This window comes from Megalops cyprinoides, chromosome 7, assembly GCF_013368585.1.
Source record: "Megalops cyprinoides isolate fMegCyp1 chromosome 7, fMegCyp1.pri, whole genome shotgun sequence".
Taxonomy (NCBI): Eukaryota; Metazoa; Chordata; class Actinopteri; order Elopiformes; family Megalopidae; genus Megalops; species Megalops cyprinoides.
This window is the reverse complement of record NC_050589.1, coordinates 37,771,109-37,790,064: the sequence shown is the minus strand read 5'-3', so window position 1 is coordinate 37,790,064 and position 18,956 is coordinate 37,771,109. Positions and strand designations below refer to the sequence as shown.

General features: G+C 39.8%; 1 protein-coding gene across 3 annotated transcripts in view; it reads left to right on the top strand.

Annotated features, from left to right (window-relative positions):
• l1cama (L1 cell adhesion molecule, paralog a) overlaps positions 1–18,956 on the top strand; it is a 40,970-nt gene that overhangs the window by 18,783 nt on the left and 3,231 nt on the right. For all 3 annotated transcript variants that reach the window (XM_036532719.1, XM_036532718.1, XM_036532720.1), the window contains 11 exons: positions 1,266–1,336; positions 2,526–2,754; positions 3,165–3,280; positions 3,390–3,612; positions 3,997–4,119; positions 6,764–6,937; positions 8,929–9,042; positions 9,529–9,690; positions 10,898–11,029; positions 17,498–17,570; positions 17,724–17,735. In XM_036532719.1, the coding sequence (XP_036388612.1) occupies positions 1,266–1,336; positions 2,526–2,754; positions 3,165–3,280; positions 3,390–3,612; positions 3,997–4,119; positions 6,764–6,937; positions 8,929–9,042; positions 9,529–9,690; positions 10,898–11,029; positions 17,498–17,570; positions 17,724–17,735 (1,429 nt within the window). The remainder of the gene's footprint in view (positions 1–1,265; positions 1,337–2,525; positions 2,755–3,164; positions 3,281–3,389; positions 3,613–3,996; positions 4,120–6,763; positions 6,938–8,928; positions 9,043–9,528; positions 9,691–10,897; positions 11,030–17,497; positions 17,571–17,723; positions 17,736–18,956) is intronic.

Sequence of the window (18,956 nt, the reverse complement as noted above, 5' to 3'; positions counted from 1 at the left end):
CAGCATGCAGCAAGTTAACTTTAGCTTGCAAGCTAGCTAGCTAATTGATACACCTAGTTAGCAAGCTAATTTCTACTTCGTTAGAAATTGAATAAAGCACAATAAATTCCAAATGTTAATAAATGCTCACGCTATTACGATAATACAATCCAAAAATGGTCTATACTTTAATTCTGTCAAACACAATTGTGTCGTCTTTTACATGTAATATTTGGCGGAAAAGCTGGTGCAATAATGCGCCGATCTCCATCAGAGACATTATATAGGACGTTAGTTTGGTACCTAATATTACTCATTGTGTAGATTTGCCCGTTTGTGTGCTGTGTAGCTATAATTGTGACAGTAGAGTGGGCTGTGGGCATTCATTTTTCGCCTTAAGAATATGATAGGCCTGCCTTTTTCCAGTTTACACCTTTACCAACAAAGTGATTGGCCATTTGGTGTAAAAGCAGGACTTCCCTTAATGCAACTGCCACATTGAGAGTTACGGCCAATGCCATTCATATTTCAACAAGTGGTCTGTCTCCTCTTGTAATGTCTCTGACACACCTCTCTCTCTCTCTCTCTCTCTCTCTCAATTTTCAATTTCAAATTTCAATTCCAAAGAGCTTTATTGGCATGACAAATATACACATACACTTCACTCTCTCATGGAGCGCTCACAAATCAGAAATCTCATGGTACGCACAGTGCGTACAGCTGTACAGCTGCAGGCGCCCGTGGCAGCTGGCACTTTTTGATATTCATGCAGCTGTATATTTCCTGTGGCAATTCAGACTCCTTCCTCAAGATGACAATGGAAGCACTTGGTGTTCAGACTTGCAACATATTGGTTACAAGGACAATTCCCCAGTCAGTATACTGCACTTCCACTGCAAGGGCTAATGGACACAGCTGCACTTCTTGCTGTGTGTTTTGTGTGTACAACCCCTACTTTATATACATCAGGCCACAGTGTACTGTACATACATTTGACTAGTCTGTATTTTAACATCTTGTCAGTGAACATGTTCTTCTTTCTCTTTCATTTGTAGCGAGAGATATGTCTATTCATCAAGAGGCTTGAAGTCAGACTTCATGTTCCTTGGCATTTTATTGTCTGAAAGTCTGTACATTTCAATCCTCTCAGCTGTACTGGGTGGGGTTCCATGTTATTAATGAAAAGGACTTTAACACTGTGTAGCCAGCAGGTGTGTAACAGTCATGTGCAGGTAAACTAAGGCAGCTACCTTGTGTCAAACTGTGTGTGCTTCCACCCTCTGTAGCTCCAGAGAATAACCCTGAGGGTGTGCGCAGTGAGTCCACCCAATCAGACATCCTGGTGATTACATGGGAGGTAGGTTCACTGCCAGCAGCTCACATTAATGAAAGAAATACTTTTTTTAACAAATTAAAAAAAATAGATAAAAGAGAGCAGTGAGCCAGGGTTCTCACAATCCCTGTCTGTACTGGTCCTTCAGTTGTGGAATGACCTCCTCACAGGGGTCAGGACAGCAGAATCACTCGCCATCATCCAGTGCAGACTGAAGACCCACGTCTTTATTCTATTGCAATCCCTGCCCCGTGACACCTGCTACCTGTAGTACTTGCTGTTTATTTTACGTGTATTATTGCAATGTATTCTGGATTCTGTGTTCTAGTGACTGATGTATGGTAGTATACTTGGTTTCTGTTGCCTAGTCATACTGCACAAGTTAACTTGTGGTAAGGCTTGAATAGTGTTATGCTCACGCTCACTGGTCCGGGAGTGTTATTAACCTGGTCTGATACTGTTACTCATTTAAGCTTGAATGGATACACTTATGTTCTACTATGCTGGAAGTTGCTCTGGATAAGAGCATCTGCTAAATTAATGTAATGTAATGAAATGGATAGGAGTGTGAGGCTTCTGGCAATCACTTACTCTATTCAAACTCACACATTGAGCACTGAAATGTACATTAGGACAATTCAGAAACATACAGGCATGGCAGTAATCAGCAGTCTTGCTAGTCTCTGCTGGCTTTTTTCAAGACAGCTGGAATAGGTAGTCTCCTCTTGCTCCTACTGACATTGCAAAAGGAACGGTGGGATAAATGAAGGAATACTTCCTTCACTGGTTATATCAGAAATTGTGAAGTAATGTACAGGTCTAAATTAATAATGAGTCAAGAATGACAGTAGCATCACTGCATGTTCAAATAAACTTCGCACAACTGTCCTTATGTCACACATTATACCTTTCACTGTTATTGATGCTATTGATAAATAGTAGTTGATGTTGCCTCGTGAGATAGCTACCAAGCTGTCAAAGTAGTCCCCTTCCTCATCATTCAGAGGTCATTTGGAACCAATCAAATAAAAAAAGAAGCTCATCACTACTTGGCAAAAAAGGACAGGTGTGCTACAGAGAGGCAATATACACACACTGACAACACTGTACAACATTAAAGTCTGCACATGATGTGTTTGTTATGTTGCTAGTTAGCTACTACATCAGATGGTTTTCTTAGTTTCATGGCTTTATTTCCCTGTTGTTCTTGTAGGAGATGGACAAGAAGAGCTTCTATGGTCCTGAGTTTAAGTATAAAGTGATGTGGAGGAAGGCCACTGGCCATCCAGATTCTCACTGGCACCACAAAATGACCACCTCCCCTCCCATCAGTGTCACAGGAGCTGGTGCCTTCACAGCCTATGAAATAAAAGTCCAGGCTGTCAATCAAATTGGGGAAGGTCCAGACCCCAGTGCTGTGATTGGGTACTCTGGGGAGGACGGTGAGGCTTTCTCAGCTGTTTATGAAACTACTAACAGGACTTGGAGGAAAGAAATGTCTCCAGGGATCAAAATATTGTCTCAGGGGAAGGCCTTGTGGTTAGAATCTCTTAAACTCTTCCTTTGAGACGAAGATTTCTTTCCTTTGAGATAATAAATCATTTTTTTTTATCTGTCTGTGTGTCTTTTCTGCAAATCCACTTCCTACTTTTAATTAACTCTTTCCTTGTCATTGATGTATTTGTTATCTGGCTGTTACTCTATTCATATACTGCACTTTCACTCTTGTGTTGTGTAATGTATTATGCCTTTAATGACTAAGTGCATATCTCTCTCTCCCCCTATACCTTTCATACCTTTCTCCCTCTGTATCTTTCTCTGCCTCTTTCTGTGTCTCACTCCCATGTGGCAGTTCCACTGGAGCCCCCAATGGAGGTTGGAGTTAATCTGATTAACAGCACTGCCGTGCGGGTGAAATGGGCTCCCATAAACAAGGACACAGTGCGTGGACACTTGCATGGATACAGGGTAATGATTCAAAACCAAAGCACTTCAGAGCACCTCTTACCTGTTCATCCCTCAACTCATCCTCCTATTCCTACTGCATCTCCCCTGTGCTTGCCTTTCGTTCTTACAGGTACACCTGCATAAACCCTCTGCTGGTGGGCATGACCGCTGGGAGCGGGGGCGAAGGGAGGAGGAGGAGAGTATATTAGTGGCCCAGACAAGACCCAACGAGGAGACAAAGCTTCTTGGAGACCTACAGCCATACACTCACTATACTGTTACTGTCACTGTCTTCAACAGCAAGGGGGAGGGGCCTCATTCTGAGCCACTTCCCTTCCGCACTCTTGAGGGAGGTGAGACTGGGAGAGGGAGGGATTAAGGGAACTGTGACACTGAGAGAGGGAGGGAGGGCAAGAAGGAACTTTGAGACTGGACGTATGGATCATGGTGTGATGTGTAGATTGCCTCAAGGCTTCAGGGTGTTATCCTGTCGTGTGTCCATGTGGTTGTGCAGTGGTATGGTAGTACATTTGTGTTTTCATGCAGCCATGGTTGTGTATTTGTGATTGCGTGGATGTGTGGTTGTGTGTGATACTGCATGTGGTTGTGCAGTCATGTGGTTATTTGGTTATGGTTGTGCATCTCATGCTTACTTGGTTGCAGTTATATATATCTCCTAGTTATTTGGCTGTAGTTGTGTATCTCATGGCTATGTGGTTGTGGTCATGTATCCACAGTTCCAAGTAAGCCCACTTCACTGCGGTTGGACAGCCCATCAGAAACAGAGATGACACTGCACTGGACCCCCCCTGCCAAGCCCAATGGTGTTCTAATTGGATACCTGCTGCAATACCATCAGAGTATGTTTGACATTTATCTATACCTGCTGCAAGACCATCAGTGTGTAATTGTGCCTGTTAATTTATAACTGATACTGCTTGACAGTGTGTAATGCTGTCAGATTGTCTATACCTGTTGCCTCACCACCATCAGCTTTGTGCACCTTTTTGAAAACATTTCATATGTGTGTATGCACCCACTTTTCCTCTTCCTCAAATAAATTACATTAAAATCATTTACATTCAAATTCATTAGTAAGCATTATTACAAAGGCACACAAAATGACAGAAACATACTTGAAAGCAAATACTATTGGTGTGTAACTGAAAATCCCTCCTCTCAATAAAAAACACACAAACACAAAAATGTATACATAAACAATTACTAAAAAATATACAGATTCACCAGTCTAGACAATGAAGTAACAATGATCACTCAGGTTGCCTCATGCTGTGGCACCCTGCTATACAGTATATTCGGCTATTAGTGGGGCTGTTTTGCAGATTTTAGTAACATTTTCCTTCCCTTTTCATTTCATATTCTCTAATTTTAATCTGGGAGTGACTGCCATAACTGTCTTGAAATATTTGTTTCTTTTGTCCTGGTATTTTCACAGTTTAGGTGACAGTGTATTCCTGTCTCCACCTGTCATGTCGTGCACTGAGCATGCTGAAGGTCTTACCAGGGTAGCCATAAGTTACTGTCTGTTGTGGCCATGATCTATAGTTGGGGCAACTGAGCCTTGGTCAGGATTTCTTTCTGCTGTATTTCCAGCAATGAAGAACAAATGGCTAGCGTACAATCTCTTTTTCAGGTCTTTTTACTGTAGATTTTAGACACTGAAACTTCTCTACCAATGAAAAATTAGATGGGTGGGTTTAGAGTATTTCTAATTGTTGATTAGTTAAACTGTGATTCAGTTTTTTGGGGTTATTTTCAGGGTAGATTCTCAAATTATTCTTTCTAGCCTTTTCAGCCTAATCATTTATTGCCAGTTCTTTGTGGTTTTGTTGACAATAAATTGGTACACATATTGTAGAACTGGACTGATGGATTCATTTATTTCATTTAGTTTTATGTGTGGATTTTTCTGTATTGTTGTGTGCTTATATTCTTTAACAAGTTTATGGTACTCCAGGTGTAAATTTTGTTAATTTGGTAGTCTTGCCATTTTTGTGTTTAATATTGAACCTTTTTAAATTTTGATTTAGGCTGTGTTCACACGTAGCGTATTTTTGATGAAAAACGCCGACCAGAGCATTTTTTAAAAAGCAGTTGAGAGCGTCTTTTGTTGCCATAACAACAGCAGCACATACAGTAGCATGTTGTTAGCGATCTAGCTGGCTATACACTGTTGCAGAGCTAACGTTAGGTAAAGGGCTAGTTTTGCTAACGACAAGCAGTAAACACAAATACTTTCCAGAAACTCCAACTTCCAGATCCGTCCAATTTGACGCCAAACGGCGTCTTTATGATGAATGTTATGATACCGTTTAACTGTCATGTTGTGCAGTTCACTGTGCTCAGAAACTGGCACAATTAACTTCTCCACCGCTACCTTCTCCATCTCCGCCTGTGATTGGTCAGCTGTCAAAAAAGCGCTTGACGTAGGGCATTTTTTTCTGAGAAGCTGGAACTTTTTTCAACTGAAAAAAACACCCTCAGCTGCAGAAAAAGACGCCGGCGACGGCGTTAAAAAAACACTCAGGACGTTTTTGAAAACACGGTCTACTTCATAGGATTATTATGTAAAACAGACGCTGACAGCTTCAAAAAAGACGCTACGTGTGAACACTGCCTTAGATTGTTCTCTTAATTTTGGTAGTGTGTTTTGATAGAAGTTAGCTCATTTGAACTAACCAGTGGCGGCTGGTGAGCTGGAAACAGGGGAAGCTGAAACATTACCTTTAAATCTATCATTACTTTCAACCTGATCCCCTTTATCCTCCTTGATTAACAATAAAACAAATAATTCACATAATAATTGACACCAATGCGTAAATAGAGTAAATGATAATGCTCGCGAAAAAGCGCAGATTGTCTGCAGTTTGTGCGCTATTGCGAAAGCTACAGCATGAGGTTGTTTAATTAACAAGGATGGCAATTTGAACAATTAAGTGGCAAGTAATCCCAAAGCTTTCTCTTAAATGTTTCACATTATAGCTTTCTTGTATTACAAAATTCAAATTACAAAACAGAGGTAAATTTAGTTAGATAGATTTAAATTACTGAGAATAAACTTTTAGGTTAGGTTGAGTGCAATGAACAATAACGTTTAGAACACAGACCTCACAAAAGCTGTGATGTGTCATGAGCATTTAATGTAATTTAAATCGATAAATGCCATCATTGTTAATTAAACAATTTCACGTTGTAGCTTTCGCAAGCAAACTACAGACAATCTGCGCTGTTTCGCGAGTATAATCATTTACTCCATTTACGCAATTGGTGTCAATTATTCTGTGAATTATTTTTATTATTAATCAAGGAAGATAAAGGAGAACAGGTTGAAAGCAATGATAGATTTAAAGGTAATGTTTCAGCTTCCCCTGTTTCCAGCTCACCAGCCGCCACTGGAACTAACTGCTTTTGAGGTTCACCTGTGTTGTTTGGAGAACATCTGTATTTTATGCAACTTTACGCTGGGCTCTTTCCCTCTCTCAGGTGGGGATGGCAGAGACAAACAGCTACATGAGGAGATAATTGACCACACTGCATCTCACATCACCGTGGGCCATCTCGACCCCCACAGTCACTACCTCTTCTCCCTCCGGGGCCGTACCTCTGCTGGGAATGGGGAAGCCATTGTCAAGGAAGGCGCCACCTTACTCGAGGGAGGTGGGATTGCAAGACGGACAACCCTTGTATTATTATGTCCACATTTGCTTTTTCCGGTAGAGATCTGTTTCAAGAAAATCCTTTCGATGTAGGCACTAGCTTTGCTCAATAAGCTTTGCACCTTGAATATGTGTACTGTCTTACTCACACAAGTTTCAACCTGTCAAAGATTCACTTAACTTGATTGCTTACATTGGAACCAGCCTTTGTGGAATCAAAAAATCCTGAATCGTCACATCTAACATTTAAGTCTTCTTAAACCACCTCTCTGGAATACCACCAAGGCTTGTCAGTTGCAGACTGTAACTGTGGGACACAAATGCGAATGGTCATAACAACAATGTTCTTCACTTCAAGGTAGATCACAGACAGACATAAACAAGGTGCCATGAGCCACAAGACATGAATACAAATCAAGGAATTATTTGGTGTTAATACGAGCTGCATCAGCTAAATCTGTTCCATAGGCTGGTGGCCTGTATAGAAAAAGTTACCACGGTGTGTCATCACACAGAAAAGATGCTGACCATGGATCACCAGTGGGAACTTATGTACTCATGCCTTTAATGCAATTATAAGGATCTTGAATTTTACTCTAAATGCGACTGGTAATACTTTTTCTGAATTGATTTGGCACATTCCTGCAAACTAAGGTCCATGTTCTCAAAATAGTTAACACAGTTTAAACTGATTTTCCACATACCTCTCCAAAATGAAGCTTTTATCATTTCTGATAATACCTTTATAAAATGACATAACATGACATCTGCATTAAAACCTTAAAAACATGTCACCTATTGAGGAGATCTGATACTCACCTATGTCCACACAGCAATGCGTATGGTAAAATATTTTTATTAGAAGGTTCAGCGGTCTATTTTTTGAATTGTGTGTGTGTGATGAAAGTTTAAGTTTTTCTTTATGTAGATTATTTCACAGTTTTGGATATGGTGAAATATGAACAGTATTTTTTTTGTGTTGTCTTACGCATGTTTGTTGATTTCAGGAGTACTGTGTCATATCAGACATTTTTATGTTTGTTGACCATACAGTAAGAGAATTAAGAGATTTTGATGATTCACACATGAAGTCATGTGTGAATGAGGTCCATATAGCAACAGTAACAAATTAATGGGTTAGCTGTGGCCATGTGGCTGAGCCAGGGAAGTGTAATGCACAACAGGCATCTAGCATGGCAGAGGCAGACAGCAGGGCACAATCTCAAATCTCAAGCTAAACCCACCAATCTGAATGCAAAATCAACCTTTCTGTATATTTGTACAACCACTGGTATTGCTTCAACAATGAGGGACAGACAATCTACTACTCACAAAGGATGCAAGTGTGTGTTCGTATACCACAATCTGTTTCTGTCCTCCATTAGGAACAGCTCCATATGACGGTATGCCCTTCCTGTTGTACAGTTGTGCAAGGTTAGCTAGCTAACAGGCAGGTATGCTAGCAGTTTAGCTGGCTATTGAATAAAAACAGTTCAACCAGCTAAAATTGTGTCTGACAAATTAATTACTTCATAACCAGCTGGTTAAATGCTAAAATTGGTAACGAAAACAGTTAGCTGGTAAATTGTGGCTAGCTAGTATACTTCTACCACTGGTTAGAAATCTAGCTAGCTCTCTTCCCTCTTCCCGTCAATCAGAAAATGAATATAAATGGATGATGAACAATGGCACTTTACAATTCTAGGTAAAGTTAGATAAATGTACTATGGTTGCTGGTAATCTATTGGTTTTAATAGAAAGATAATCTCAGTGTTGGTGAGAGCATGGATTTGAATTTGTAGAAACATACCACACCAACTGAGAGAAGCTGTAGTGTAAGGAAGCCAGAGTGGGAGTACTATGCATCCTCCTGCTTGTTCTGGTAAGGAGGCCAGTGGTCTCACTTTTATATCAGCTGTAGCTGAGATAATGCACATGATACAAACCCTCTCTCTCTCTCTCTCCATCTCTCTCCACTTCGTCTTCTTTCAGTTCCTCCATCCAACATTAGCATGTCCATTGGAGAGACATCAGTCAACCTGAGCTGGGTGTCAGGAGAGAGATACAGAAATGTGGGCTTCCACATCTTCTACCGCAACATGAATGGTGAGAGCTGGGGGAGGAGTGGGTTGGAGAGCTGTGGTAATGCATGGAGATGCCATTCCCCATTTCATTTTGAACCCTGCTACTTCATGGCTTTGGGTTGTGTCACTTTATATTGCTCTATCAGGCAAATTCTTTCACATTTTAAATGTGCTTGTGCTATTCTCTATCAAATATGGTGTGCTGTGCACTGTGTTGATTGCGTTGTGTGCTGTTCTGACCATGCTGTTGTTGTATTGATTGTATTGTTATAGTTATGAGCTGTATTGATTGTGTTGTTGTTTGTTGTATGCTGAACTGATTGTACTGTGGTACTGACTGCACTGTTAGCTATATTAAATGAGGCTTTATTGTGTGCTGTGTTTATTGCATGGTTGCATGTATTGTTGTGATTGTGTTGTTGTAGTTGTGTGCAGTATTGATTGTGTTGTTGTTGTCTGTTGTGTAGACAGCAGACGTGTATTGACTGTATTGTCATCTTCTGTGCAGACGGAAATGAGTGGGTGGAATCGGAGCAGCTGAATTCCACTCAGTCCTTCTACCAGCTCCAGGGCTTGGAACCTGGAACCAAGTACTGCCTTCACTTCATCTTCAGCAACAGCACCTTCTGGGAGATTGAACTCAAGACCACTGGACAAGACCAAAGTGCCTGTATGTGGGGGTCATGTGTGGAATCTGTGTTTGCCAGCCATTTATGGTCATGTTTTTCTGATTTATCTTCTGAGTTCATGTTTCAGAATTTCTACCTGGTAGAACATGCCTAAATCTAGCAGGTTGAAACTTAAGAAATATTGGGGAGTATCTGGATGATCTTGGTGATATTTGGTGACGGGCACCCTGAAATATATCAATAATCAGTCAGATTCAAAGGAGAACTTCCACAAACCAAGCTACAGTAAATAATAATTGCATAATTAAATAATTGAAATACTTGAATTTTTGACAGGGCCTAGAATAATTGGGGAATAATCCATGTATGTCCTGTAGCATGCTGTTCTACCTGACAACCTACAATACTCACTTGTAGCAGCAGGTCTCACTGTCCACAAGTGCTTCCATACCAACTAAGAACTTGTCTACAAGTTCTTAGCTGCTTTGGAAACAGGGAGATTTAACAGCATAGAGCAACATGCAACTTCTGTCTACTCATTGCATTCATGTCCACTGTATACCATGGGTCACTGGAAGAAAGCTTAGGCTCTCAGGTTATTAATAGTGGTAAGCTGTATTTTTGCTCTCTAGTCCTAAGCACTTCTCCTCAAAACTCCCCTGAAATTAAATTGTTTATACCCCTCACACTTGGTGTGACATCCCTGGATACCTTTTGTTTGACATCCCAGGGTGCATGTTTACAAAACTTCTTTTTGTGAATTACAGTTCTCAATCATTTATTGAGCTGCATGTATGATATTTGGAACATACTGTTTAAAAGCCCAAACAATTATGCATTTATTCTTTTCTGAAGCTGTGAAGTGAAACACAGCTTGTGTTTCCCTGAGACCTGAGATTAAGTAAGTTGGTCCAACAGTGGCGTATGTTAGCTGTTTGTAATTGTATGGATCTGGGTTTTCATCAGAACACAAACTTTTACCGTTTGAATTATGAGCACTCATGCAACAAATACATGAGAGAAGAAAGAGGGAGGCTTGCTTTATGCAATGATTTTATGTTATGAATCAGAGCTAAAAATAATTTATATACCATCACAAAGCATACTGAAATATAACGCTACAATTTCTTGCAAGTGTGTATCAGCCAGCAAGTTTGCCACCCTTTAGCCTTGCACAGTATTTACCACTGTGTTCATTTATTCACCTGAGTGAATCTATACCTAACCTCTCCATTCCTCCTTCTCAAGGGGCATGGAAGATGAAAGGGGGATTTGCCACTGAAGGCTGGTTTATTGGCCTTATCACTGCCATTGTGCTGCTGCTGCTGGTGCTGCTAATTCTCTGCTCTGTTAAACGGAGCAAAGGTGGCAAGTATTCAGGTAAAACCTTCACACGCACACCTGCTGCACACCTGTGCCCACTGACAATGCTCCACTATGATATGGGAACCAGTAGAGGCTCCTGTAACATTCCACTGCCACAGATATAGAAACTGCACCTGATCTTTACAGGGACTCTTGTTTTGAAAGGATTATGTAGAATATAGAAATAACAGGTTTCAACAAGTCTGGACAAAAGAGACAATATTTCTACCCCGTGCTTGGCTTGACATCTTACAACTATCATTCAAGGATTCTTTCATAGCAGAGGAATACATTCAACTGTTTTTTGTTTTTTTTTTTAGTGTGGAATATGGTTCTCTTTTGTGAAGTAGTGAGTAGTATGGAGGACAAAAAAATGACATGAAATAAATAAATAAATAAATAAATAAATAAATGAAAAATAAATACATTTTGGTAATGAAAAAGGCTATTTCTGTATTTTTACATTTATTTATTTATTTATTTCTGTATTTCTACATTTGTTCATTTATTTATTTCTACATTTATGCATTTCTACATTTCTACATTTATTTATTTATTTATTTCTGTTTTTCTACATTTATTTACTTCTGTATTTCTACATTTCCACATTTATTTATTTCTGTGTCCGTATGTTAATTGAGTGGGTGGTCCTATACCTCAGTCTAAAGCCGGATTGGTCAGCTGGGCGAACCAGACAGAAGCAAATGATTCCTATCAAATCTATATTACACAAGCTGGTTAGCTAACCTTGGTACTAACTTTCCATCAATAACACAGGGCTACATTAAAATTAACGGGTCGGACAACTCAGTTTTAACTAAGCGGCTAGTGTCGAGCTACAGGCAAACCTCCCGTATAGAGGGTATGCACTGACGTCACTTTCCGACGAAATACGCCCCTTCAGTCGGATCTGAGTGGCAAAACATTCTGCAACATGGCTTTCTTTAGTAGTGTAAACTGCGAAGCCGGGAGTAAAACAAACAATTATCAGACTAAATGAAGGCAGTTGGACTCGACAGTGATGCTTACAATTTACCAAAGAACCAGTAGTCCATGGACATTGACATGTGACCAGGAATTGGGGTTTCCTGACATTCATGTGTACCTGATTTCGAAGCCGGGCAAATACACAAAGCAAAGCCTGAAGGCATACATAAGACGGGACATTCTAAAACGCTTAACGTGGCTTAATGTTCCAAAACTGCGATCAATGATCACCGAATTTCTCTCGGACATCTCTTGTCAGAAACACTTCCTCCTGTCAGAAACATTTCCTCCTGGAAAAAAAAAAAATCAAAACCAGAATCCTAGGAGTATGGTCGTTATCTCACGTTAAGCGTTTTCCTCTCCATTGACGCCCATTATAAGGAAAACGCTTCGTAGTTTAGCCTAATTTTCCCAAACAACGATCAACTAACAAAAAAAAGCAAAACTGAGAAGACAGCGCTGAACGTAACGTCGGTTTAACTACCATATTCCTTGGATTTTAGTTTTGCTTTTTTGATAGGAGATGGTGTTTATGACATGTGAGATGTCAGACAAATTTGGTGATCATTGGACGCTATTTTAGAACATTAAGCCACATTAAACCTTTTCCTTATAATGGGCGTCAATGGAGAGGAAATGCTTAATGTAAGATAACGTCTATACTCATAGTGTTTCGGTTTTGATTTTTTGACAGGTACAAGTGTTTATGACAAGAGATGTCCGAGAGAAATGTGGTGATCATTGATCGCTGTTTTGAAACATTAACATACAAATATTTTTATTTTATTACAACTTTTACTTGGAAGACTGTAAGCTGTGCCTGGATTCCAGTTGTTTCTGCGAATTGCAGCATCCATTTGCCTCTCTTTTCTTTAGCTTTCGGCAGTCTGTAAAACGATAGCTCCGATTTCTTGTTGAATCTATTTGTACAGTCAATCGCACAACAGCTCTTTCCCATTTTAGATGTATTTTCGCGTCATTCAAGCTGAAGGGTAACGCTGCCACTCAGTGGGTGGAACCCGCAGTGACTCCGCGTACTATGACGTCACGTGCATAACCCCAGTCAAGTCAAGGTAGTAGCAGTAGATCCAATCGCACCGCTATAAACAATCCAGCTTTAGACTGAGGTATAGGACCGCCCACTCAATTAACATACGGACACAGAAATACAGAAGTAAAATATAGCTGCAAGCAGTAATGAAGGGGCCAAGCACCTCAGGGCCACAAGGTAGACAACTATTCAGAACAACCCCTGAACAAGACACCAGTCCATCACAGGGTGAACAGACACATTGACACCCACTCTTATACTCAAACCTATGGGCAATATAGCATGTCCAATTGACATTACCTGAATGTGTTTGGACTGTGGTAGAAAAGCAGAATACCCAGAGGCAAGCCACATCAACACAGGGACAAGGTACAAACTGAACGCAGACACACCCCGAGCTTGAAACCTCCATAATGTTAGGCAGTACTGCTACCCATTTGCACCATCGCACTGCCCCCCACTACATATATGTCAAACTTAAACATAAGCAGTGCCATTAAATGCAGTGTGCCTTCTTGGGACATTGTAATAAGAAGCACAAGCTCTGTTGGAGAAGTGCAATTTTTGGGTAATTGAATAATTCCAAAATCATGGGAAAATGGCAGAGAACATACCATATTAGCTGAATATAATAAAATGTCCCTGATTAGAAAAGGACCCCTCATTTTTCAACACCTTTTTTGGCAAAAGACTCAAATCTTATTTATTTAAAGAAATTGTTTAATTTGATACCACCAGGCCTCTAATTAGGTTCATACCCCAGGCTGTGAAGATCATGAACACTCTTGCCCCTCCTCACTGAACCATTAATCCCCCCATAGGACCAGACAGACACTATTCTCCACTAGTGCAATCCATTTCATGCTGCACCTGGCACTTTTTGTACAGACAAAAAAGATCATTTATTGACAGTACATGCTGCTATTCCCCTCAAACTATACCATAAAGACATGCCGCTATAGAGTCATGCTGCTATTCCCCTCCAAATGTTTACAAAACTGAGTGTATTGTTTATGGATATATGTTGTTGTTTCTCTTTCTAATTTATATACACTGTTGATATAGGAGAAACCACATTTCATTCTTGATTGTACGCAAGTGCATGATAAAATGACAATAAAGGAAATCTGAATCTGAAATCAATCTAACAAAACATATTGAATAAAACAAGGTACTCTGATATATATGGGCGGCAGTGTAGCATAGTGGTTAAGGAGCAGGACTCATAACCGAAAGCGGTTTGATCCCCACTGGGCCACTGCTGCTGTACCCTTGGGCAAGGTACTTAACCGACAATTACCTTAGTAAATATCCAGCTGTATAAATGGATAACATTGTAAAGAACTGTAACCTATGTAAAAGTGTCTGCCAAATGAATAAATGTAAATATATTTTCTACATCCTTTAGATGAAATTGCCACATTTAAACAAAAATAAACTAGTCTACTAATCTAATACCACTCAACAACCTCAGATAAATGGCACCATCTGCTGTTCTTAATGTATAATGACATTTATTAGTCTAGTCCTTCCAAGTAAGACAACCCCACATATCAGATATAATTTTTGAAGAAAGAAAAAAAAACCCTGTCTTACATTCAGGCTAATATGGAAAGTCCAAGTGTCTCTTCAACACTATTTAGTGTATTAATTGTGGCAGTAGGTCAAAAACTGCAGGAGATCTGCCTATTTTAAGTGCTACAAACAGATTGTATCTTAGCAGCCATGCCATTTGGACATTGAACTATGTGTTCACTTTCCAGTTAGGACCTGACATGTAATGATGTAATGACCTACAAAAAATTGGTCACTATATCAGCTTTTCTTTGTGTGGTCTGTGCGTGTTGATGTCCATTAGAACAAAATGTCATTAAAATTTAAGTACATGGACACATGGGTGTTTAAACCTGTTTTTCAGTATAGCACCCAAAAGTGGCCAAAATTCTCTAAACTTGGTGTGTGCCACTCAGGCCTAATTGTAAGCATGTGTATAGACCTTTATGCCAATGAACAAAAGCATTGCAGAGATATGGCCACTCTTCCTTTATGGCGACTTCACGGGCGAATTTGTGGGTACACTGCGAGCACATTGTTTAACCTGGCAACTATCCTTTAGCAACTCTTAAAGACAGTGGTCCAAAGAGGTAATACACAAAACCTCATTGTGCCATAACTCTAGGAGGAGGTGGTTAAATGTGTTTTTGACAAAATCAAAGATGGATGAAACACAAAATGGCTGATGTAGAGGTTTCATAAGTTCCAGATAGGATACTTAACTTCGATGAAGCACACAAAATTTAGTTGAAATATCTGCTTTTCTGCCAGAGTAATGGGTATTAAAATAATTTTTAATGGTATAGCACCCCCAAGTGGCCACATTTCATGAAACTTGGTGCATACCCAGCGTTGCTAATACCAACAAAGTGTACCAAGTTTGGCATCACTCCAACAAAGCACTGCTGAGATATGACTCACTTCCTGTTTTGGTGTCTTCACCATGGAATTTCATTGGACGACAGAGGCCGTAGTTTACCGTAGCAAAATTCTTTGAATAACTTTTGGTCAGACCCCTCTGTAGATGATACATACCAAATTTGGTGGTGATAGGATCAACGGTCTAGGACTAGTTTGCAAAAGTAGGTTTTTTGAAAAATTGAAAATATGATTTTTTTTCGTAAATCCATTACAGTGAACTCTACTCTATTCATCATGACCCAGGGATTCAGGGGAAATATGGATTACAACTAGGACATACGGTTCAAAAGTTATAAGCAAAAATGTACTCTGAAATTTGGCCTGTTGGTGGCGTTACAGGGATTGATGGATTGGCTCCAAATTTGGTGCCTGGATACCTTAGACTGTGCTCTATGAGGGTGCCAGATTCCACCAACATCCACCTAGGGCTTCTATGGCCTGCCATAGAGAATCACTGAAAAAAACGATAATACCAAGATGGCCGAAAAACAAAATGGCCGACACACAAGTTTCATGCTTTCCCAGCTAGGGTCCTTTACTGTGATGATGCATGAGAAATTTCGTTGAAACATCTGCTTTGGTTCCAAAGTGATAGGCATTTGAATTTTTTTTCTATTTTTCTGGTATAGCGCCCCCATGTGGCCAAATTTCATGAAACTTGGTGGGTACCCAATAATCCCCCTACCAATAAAGTATACTAATTTTGGTGTGACTCCAACCAAGCATTGCTGACATATGGCTCACTTCCTGTTTTGGTGTCTTCGGCATGGAATTTCATTGGACGACAGCGGCCACATCGTTTGCACTAGCAAAATACTTTGAATAACTTTTTGTCAGAACTCTCTGTAGATGATGCGTACCAAATTTCGTAGTGACTAGTTCGCAAAAGTAGGTTTTTCGAAAAATTCAAATTGGCGGAAAATCCAATATGGCGGACTTTAATTCGAATCAGGATGACCCAAGGATTCAGGGGAAAAAAGATCACAACTCTAGGACAAACGATTCAAAAGTTATAAGGAAAAATGTACCTTGAAGTTTGGCCTGTTGGTGGCATTACAGAGTTGAATGGATTGATCCTAAATCTGATGCCTGGATACTTTGGATTGTACTCTATCAATGTGCCAAATTTCATAAAAATCTACCAAGGGGTTCTATGGGCTGCCATAGACTCCCACAGGAGAAAGTATAATAATAATAGCGAAAAATTCTAACAATTACAATAGGTGCCTAGCACCTTCAGTGCTTGGCCCCTAATAAATGTGGAAATGTAGAAATACAGAAATAAATAAATGTAGAAATGTAGAAAAACAGAAATAAATAAATGTAGAAATGCATAAATAAATAAATGAATAAATGTAGAAATACAGAAATAAATAAATGTAGAAATACATAAATAAATAAATGTAAAAATACAGAATTGTCTAATTTCCTAGATAAATAAAGCCTACACTCCTTATAGTTAGCTAGCTACTCCATATGAATTTGCTCATATTTTTTCATTTAATTGTCAATGCTACCTAAATTCTTCAGAGGTAGGTACTAACTCTTGAGAAGTGTTAATAAAACAACATTTGTCAAATCTTCAAATACATACTGCTTGATAAGGAATATTTCCTTTGCTCATGGAGACCTAGTTAGGTCATTACCAAACTTATGTTATGTCTTGTTTTCTTTAATTTTGGCAGATTAAATCACAGACACCTAGATAACTATATAACCGTTTTTGTTCTTCAGTGGAAAATTGGACAAATCTCTAGCTATTTACTAATGACAGCATGAGGGTGAACTAGAGTCCTGAAATAAATGATAATGATTGAGTCATACTTGTGATCATAAAAATTACTCTCCTTGCAGCAAATGGACTCTCTTTATGTATATCACTCTGCATAGGACACATAAATAACACATAAAAGGATCACAACCTAATTACAGATTTTATCTTACAAATTTTTTCTGAAAAACTCTTTCAGTCAAGGACAAGGAAGCAAGCCAGGTAGACTCTGAGGCGCGGCCTATGAAGGATGACACTTTTGGCGAGTACAGGTGTGTTTGTGCAACTGTATTGTTACATAAATTAGTTTCACCAGGCCAATTCACTTGATAAGGATGTTGTCTGATTTCCATAAACAACAGTAGGTTACATGCGGTTTCATCTCCTTGTCTGACTTTATCTGTGCCTTTTCCTGTTTTTTCCAGATCTCTGGAGAGGTATGTTGTGCTCTTCTTGTGTGCTTCACTATTTCTCGACATGTCTTTTTGTCTTGAGCACTGTCTGTCTTTCCTTTTTGCTGTGTCTGCCTGTGTTCATTGGAGGAGGCCAGCTCTCCTCCTCCAACATGTATGCATGTGTTGACCTTCCCCTTTCTCCCTCTTCCTCTCTCTCTCTCAAACTAAAATTTAAAGTCAGTGGGTTCTGAGTTTAGTTGGCTTTGTGTTTGCTTTGAGCACAGGGTGAGCCCTATGGCCAGGGCTCAAACCGGCCATGTCATTTGCCAATAGAATGGTGGAACAAATTAGCTTCCTTCCACCAGGGATGAGCATGTGTAGGCTTTCTTATCTCATCAATCTCAGACACCCTGTGATTTGCCAGGTGCCTGCAAGATGCTTGGATGACATTATTGGCGTAGCGCTTGTCTGCCAATGAGTGGCCCCCTCCACTGTAGTACGCTGTGTGTCCTGTAGTGCCAAAAATAGCTGTTGACTGTGTGTGAGTGTATCAGAGGATTGCATTTGTTTTGTCTCTCAATCCAGAGAGTGTTACGGTGAGACAAGTCTATCATAATTGCCAAAACCTGTGCTGCTTTGTGGCTGTTTGTAAAGTACCCATCCAGGGGTGACAGAATAAAACATAACAAGGGCTGGGCGGTATGGCCTAAAATTTATATCATGGTATAATTTGAAGCATGGGCAGTAACGGTATATATCATGGTATATTGGTTTTTCTTAAAATTTCGATATAAATGCTTCTGAAGGGGTAAAGCACTGGTATGGCAACTGCATGGCAGCTATTACTGTACTCTTATCTGTATTACTAGGACATATTTCACATAGTACAGAGGTATTTTTGTGCAAAACTGCAAAAATAGAAAAAAAAAATACAAAACCTTTCTCAAGTAACTTTCATCTCTGAAAACTGAAAATCACTTTTTCATGAAATACAATGAAATCAAGCTGCAGAAAGTGAAAATAAAAACTGACTCTAGGATTAAAGTTCTCTGTCGCGACGACTGATTTCCGTCAGGTGGATTCCAGAGAGGCCATGTATGAGATCAGTGTAGATCCTAAGTGGGTGGGTAGGGGGGGGGGGGGGGGGGGGTGTCACGGGATTTAGGAATCGCGCTACCAGGTGATACGTAGCTGATTTGTATAAGCATACATTCTACTTGGTGTGTGTATATATACTATACATATATATATCAGTGGCGGCTG